General features: G+C 38.2%; 1 protein-coding gene across 1 annotated transcript; it reads left to right on the top strand.

Annotated features, from left to right (window-relative positions):
- Nucleotides 1–927: 927 nt before the first annotated feature.
- Nucleotides 928–1,809, top strand: LOC102294340 (claudin-22-like). The gene has a single exon (XM_005923848.2). The coding sequence runs from the start codon at nt 1,074–1,076 to the stop codon at nt 1,737–1,739; it is 666 nt and encodes a 221-aa protein (XP_005923910.1). The 5' UTR covers nt 928–1,073; the 3' UTR covers nt 1,740–1,809.
- Nucleotides 1,810–6,836: the final 5,027 nt, after the last annotated feature.

Below are 6,836 nucleotides of genomic sequence, written 5' to 3'. Positions count from 1 at the left end.
ATTCATGACAAAAGCATGTCTCCCAGGACAACCCTACAACATTAAGAGTCTTTAGGAAAGGTTGACCCCAGATTTTTATTTACAGTAGAACCTGGAATGTAAACATGTACTGCATTTCTTTATGTGTAGTCTCTGCAAACTACCAGCAGGAGGTACCATCAGGCCCAAAAAAAAAAAAAAATGGCTGAAATTTGATTTTAAAAAATAACTTTTCACATCTTTTTATGGACAAAAAAGTGTATATTTCAGTATTTATTATTTTAGTTTAATTAGATATTGACCAATCTCAATATTACCAGTCTTCTCTTCACCACAAATAACCTAAAATTAGACCCAATCAGACTCCATTCAAGCTATCTGTACATTTTCACAGAAACTAAAGATATATTAATATTTTGATAGAATAAATGTGAATATCTTCAACACAAAATAATTTCAGTTTTATTTCCAAAACAAGTGTCCTACAAATCCTCTTTTTGACCAGATATAGAGTTTAGAATTTGGTGACACCTTTGAAGACTAAAAAGCTCAACTGAAAAAAAATAAGTGTTAGGAAAAAAGAAAATTCAGTGAATTAGGAAAAGTGACTTGCCTAAATAGGTTCATTTTCTCACTGTGTATTCCACCCACAGTGCTGTTGATTCTGTAAGTGTGCAGGTGCAAATTGTTTCTTGTATTCTGTTGATCTGCTGAAGAAAGCCTGAACTTTTTCCCTGATTGTGTAAAAGTGTCAGTTTTCACTGGTGATTCTGTGGGGAGGAGGGGCAAGGATGAAGAAAGCAGAGAAGCTGAGCGAGTGATGCCATTGACATCAAATGCTTTACAGTCAGAGATGTAGGCATCGATAACATCCTCTCTCGAAGAAAATCCTGCCTGCAGGTGACCTCACGGCAATCCTGTTGTTTCCAGTCGGCCAATCATAGCCTTCCTCTGCCTGGACAGGGTGTGATAACTTTTCCAGCTGGGCCTGACTGCAAAGTCTGTCTCTGCTAGCATTGATGTCCCAGCAGATCCCCCTCCTGAAAGGAGCAAAGTAAAGACCAGGACCCTCTGAGAGCTACAGCATCGCTGTCATGGACTCTAGCAATGGCACTCTAGAGCTGCTGGGGGTTGGTTTAGCAATAGTGGCCTGGATCTGTTCCCTGACCACCATCCTGATGCCTTCATGGATCACACTGTCTACAGACCTGCTTCCCACTGAGGAAACTAACATGGGCCTCTGGGTGACCTGTGTGAGCCAGGAAGCGACGGATAAGCTGGAGTGCCGGCCCTATGACAGCATGTTTGAACTGCCACCAGACATTATACTGGCCCGGATTCTCATGTCCTTGGTGCTGGGGGTGGGATTGTTGGGTGTGCTGCTGGCCATCCCCGGTATCCGCCTGGTTAATGGCTGCCAAAACCACCTGGATGACTTTAGCTGTAAGAGGGCGCTGAAGGCAATAGGCGGGGCACTGTGCCTGGTAACAGGGATCCTGGGCCTTATCCCGGTCTCTTACGTCGCCCACCTGACGCTTGTGAGATTCTTCGACGAGACAGTGCCTCAGATTGTCCCTCGCTGGGAGTTCGGCTATGCTCTGTTCTGTGGCTGGATTGCAGGCATCCTCCACCTGGTGGCAGGAACGCTGCTGCTGATTTCCTGTCTTCATTTCCAGAAGCTGGACAGGCCTGTGCACATCCCTCTGGGCATTGTGACACCAGGACCCAATTTTGAAAGAACCAGGACTGAGTATGTGTGAGAGTGCCTTCCAACATTCATTGTTCTGGTCCCTAGGAGTAGAAGACCCCACCCACCCAACTACGATGAACAGTTCTAAGTATGTCTGAGATACTCCAGCAGAAACACTTCTGTCCCACTTCTATCTAAGTCCCTATATTGAGGTTACCTTTCAAATCAAGGGTATCACTCCAAACCTGTAAGTTTTTTCGAGTGTTCTGAATTGAGCCATTTCAGATAGATTCACAAAGAGTAAAGTTTAACATTTTCTGGATCAGAGACCAAACATGGGACTAACTGAATTTGAATGAAACTCTCAGGATTGAAACTTTCACCAAATTAAGACTAATTCCGACTTCAAATCTTTGTTTGTTTGTTTTTTCAAGGTAAAAGTAGCATCCAGGAGAAATAGGTTTTTACTTTTTAACTCCCTAATTGGTTTCAACAGAAAAATTTGAGTGAAAATTTGTTTTCCTGCTTTAAACTGGACTACAGCTAGACACATGCATTACTCACCTTAAATGTGATAAACAACAAATGTGTCCAGCTGTGAATAAGGCCTGTGTTTCTAAGATTACATTTTAAAAAAAGATTTAGAAAGCCAACTCATTTGTTAGACACTGCAGACTGTCAGGATCAATGAGAAATGTTCCAAAGTCAGAATAAGAACTAGGAGGAAGAAAATAAAACTACTTTAGATTCATTATTTCTCTCAGTGAGGTTCTAAACGATGCTCAGACTATTGAAAATACTTATTTCACAGATGAGTGCTGAAAACCAGTCAGACATTCAGTGGTTTAAAATCCAGTAGTAGTAGAGTCATGCACTTTGGAAACTGGATTTGACCCCATGTAGTTTTTAAAAAGCTGATTTTCTTTTATAAGCTACTATATAGAGTAAAAATGATTACAAAGTTTCACCTGACTGAAACACACAAAGTTTGGAAAACCCTTGCACCTTTGAAACAGTTTAAAGTGTAAAACTCACCAATTCAGAGCTACATTTAGAAATAAGAATTTTAATGCAACTTTATTTTCTTTCTCTTTCCAATTTTAAAGCAGCAAAAATATATTTCTTAAAAAAGTAAATTTGTTTGTGGTGTTTGTTTTGTTTGTTTTGGGGAGTAATTTTTATTTTTACTAAATATTTCCCTTAGACTGAAATCACCATTTGTCACAAAATTTCGAAACTGCCAAATGCATCCACAGTTTTAAACTCTGAACTTCTCTGAAGGAAAACATTTTTACTTCTGTTTAGTTCTGGTTTAGTTAGACTTCTTGGATATTTGAGCAATGGAAACGTATATGATGCAGATTAACTTTAAAACGTTTCCCCACTTCAGAGAGTTTTACTGGCTTTTCTGTGTTTCATTAACACAGAAAAGCAAATCTAAAGCAAACACAATGTTTGCTTTAGATTTCCTGGAGCCAAAGAGACCAGATCTCCTGAAGTTTCTTGCTATATTTAGTTCATTTAAATACTTTATGAGCTTTTAATTATGAATCCAAAAAGTGGGGTTGTTTTTTTTTTTTCACTTTTAAGCACTTTTTATTGGTTAAGTCTTCTATAAAATCAAAGATTTATTGACTATAGAATGTAATGAAGATTTATATTTCCTCCTCAAAGAAAAACATATATTTTATATGCATATTTTAACGCACATTTTGCTGAAATAAAAGAATGACTTGTAAAGATGATGAAAGCTCTTAATTTGAGCAGCAGATCACTGTTTATAGTCAATAAAGACAGAAAAGTTAGATAGATAGACGGATTAAATTGTGAGAGAGGACTCATTAGACCCTGCAATGTAACATGGATGTACAGACAAACTAACACTGATTACTGTGACATAGATGGAAATAAAACTGAAATTATAGGCAAATATGCTCATAAATAAATGCTCACAAGTTAAGATTGAAACTGGCTTAACAAAATCAAAAAGGACTAAAATTAATGAATAAAAAAAAAGCAATATATTGGGAAAGTAACTAAAACTCAAAAGTGTGAGTTAAATAATCCTTGTCTTCACACACTCCTCTCCTCCCTTGAGTCTTCAAGGAACTGCTGACTTCCTTATCAGTTCAGTTTGAAATCAAACCCTGGTGAGAAAACACAGGGGCGTGGGCAGCCATACAAATAGATGGATATACAGACACCCAGGTGGTTACATGAGGAGTAGATGCACGGTCACTTTCAGGCCAAAAATAAAACTGTGGGAAAAGGAGAGAATAGAATTGGAGAGTTCTCAGTGTACCAGCCATTTCTAAGGAGACACACAGGGACACACAATAACAATTGGACATGAATAAGCCAACTCTAAATTTCTAGAGCACATACAGAAGAAAGGGGAAAAAGTGATGTGGTTAAAGTTTCCATACACTCACCATGGGCTTAAATTTCATGGTAATTTCGCCATTTAACCCATAAGAACCCACCTGTCACCGCACCTTTACTGACTCTCCATAGTTATTTTCTGACAGTAAAAATAAGTCTGGGGTCTTATGGGATTTCTTTGAGTTATTTTTTTCCAGGATGAAATGACTGCACAGCATACAACTTTAATGATTCAAAACGCATTTTGATTTCTTTGGAATTTTCTCTAATCCACACAGAGCCAAAATTATGCATAAAGGGTCAAATATATATTTGATGGAATGTTCTACAATGACCCTTATTTCCCTTATTTCTACAAACATATCTCCTGTCATTGTGACCAAATATTTTATCTGATGATAAAACATTTCTCCAGAAGGTATTTAGCTGGTCCATGATGGCAGCTTCAAATTGAATTCAAGTATGAAGGTGCCTTCTTTCTTCTGTCTTCTTCTTCTTCTAGACCTTTGCAAAGTGATGACCCAAAAAATAATTTGTACTTAATCTACAATAGGTTATGAAGTTGGAATCTCCAGTTATTTAGAATTGGCTCTAAGAAACATTCATAGCTTGTGTAAATCTACAGTTTAACCCCACACACAGACACACAAAAACTTACTTGTCACTACGTGCACCTTAAAATTCCCATTCCCTCTAAAATTGTAGCCCCCGTCTCTGGTTGAAAAGATCTGGAATATTACTCTAAAAATTATCTGTGCTGTATTGTAATTAAGCAAGTCATGAAGTTTTAATAATTTTGACTTTAAAAATAAGAAATTTGCATTATGAAGATACCAAACTTTGTGTATTATATAAACTGCCCTTTTTTATCATTATTTCCCCATACCTCTACACAGTAAGTTAAATATGGAAGAATTAAAGAACAATACAGTATTTAGAGACAATTATAATCTAGAACAAGTTTAATTTTGTTCATGATTGAGATGCTTTTGTTTTGTATGTATCTGATATAGGGTTTCCAACTGATTTTATTGTCATATATCAAACATCTCCTTTACTATTTCAATTTTTTAATTTTCTATCTGTGTTTGTATCCTATCATTCACTTTATAGTTACCAAAAATCATTGCTATTGTTTTGCTAAGATTTAGTGATAATTTATTGCCATCCATACAATTTTGTAACTGTCTTAAATCATTTATACTGACCCTTAGGGGACTCCACAAGCAATTTCCATGTACCCAGATGTAAATTCTCCCATCTTCACAAACTGTTGTCTTCTAGATTAATACATTCTGATCCAGCTTAGTGCCACTCCCCTATTGTACTTTATCTAGTAGTAAAGATTGATTAACTGTATGAAATGTATTCTGCCCTCACTGCTACACTGGATACAGTTATGCAGATAGATAAACTCCTCGACAACTGACAGGTGTATCGTCCCTTTTATTGACACTGCCTTCAATTATCAACAGAGTGAATCTACAAACAGAAGAAAATAAGCAATATTCAGTCTATATATTCACATGATAATGCAAATCAGTTGACTAAACTAGCTAACATTGGAAAGAAAGTAAATCTGAATACAGTACACCTTTAACCATAAAAGTGCATAAATAATAGCAAATATAGTTGCATTAACTCTTGTTCAACTTAAATACTCATAAGCGATGCTTTCTGTAAAACAACGAAGGGGATGGATGCAGATGTTTATCCGAACAACATGCTTAGTCAGTCTTTTCTCAAAGTGTGCTGCATTACTAACTCTGCAGCTAATAACAAACAAATTTGGCATGAAAGAACTGTAGTGACTCTTGCTGGTGGGAAGAAGAACTACACCAGCACACTCCCTGTCTGACATCTATTGGATGTCATCACCATCTTTAAGGATCAATGTCTCTATTAGTATTTCACAGCAGGAGTACAGTCTCTGTCACTGGTCTTAAGAAGGTTTTAGATGTTCCTCCAGAAGTGACCTTTACCTGAATCTTTCTGACATGTCCATCTTGGCTAGGAAAGGTCTCAACAACCACCCCCATGGGCCAGTGGTTTCTTTTAGCTCGACTGTCCTTTAGAAGAACTAGATCTCCCTTTTGAAGATTTTGACTCACAGATTGCCATTTTCTTCGCTCTTGGAGTGTCGGCAGGTATTGTGTTTTCCAACGGTGCCAGAAGACATTTGAAAGATGTTGCACTTGTCTCCATTGGGGTCCGAACAAATATTTATTGTCAAAGTGCCCGGGTGGTGTAGGTGGTAATCCAGTTTTCTGCGTAAGGAGGGTAGCAGGCGTAAGAAGAAAGGGGCAATCTGGATCTGACAAGACTGGTAGTAGCAGTCTAGAGTTTACAATAGTGGTTACCTCTGCTAGAAGGGTAACGAGAACCTCATGGGTCAACAGGCAAACTGGGTTGACAGTTAGTCCAGTATGCGCTTCCCGATGCCGATCATGCACTCCCACCTTCCTCCCATATGAGAACTATGAGGAGGGTTGAAGATCCATGTGTATTTATTCTTGGATAAAAAGTCTTGAATTTCCTGGTTGTTGCAATGTTTTGAAGTTATTCCGAGCTCCTTGCGCACTCCCAGAAAGTTGGTCCCACAGTCGGACCTCAACTGCTTTACTGGTCCTCGGATAGAGATGAATCGTCTCAGAGCATTGATAGAACTAGACGACTCCATCATCTCGATGACCTCAACATGAATGGCCCTGATGCCCAAGCAGGTGAAGATGATGGCCCAGCGTTTGCTGCTGGCAAGGCCTCCTCTTGTTCTCCGAGAGCTTAT

This window comes from Haplochromis burtoni, unplaced genomic scaffold, assembly GCF_018398535.1.
Source record: "Haplochromis burtoni strain Fernald_Lab_line unplaced genomic scaffold, NCSU_Asbu1 Contig_53, whole genome shotgun sequence".
NCBI lineage: Eukaryota > Metazoa > Chordata > Actinopteri > Cichliformes > Cichlidae > Haplochromis > Haplochromis burtoni.
This window is presented reverse-complemented; position numbering and strand designations above follow the sequence as displayed.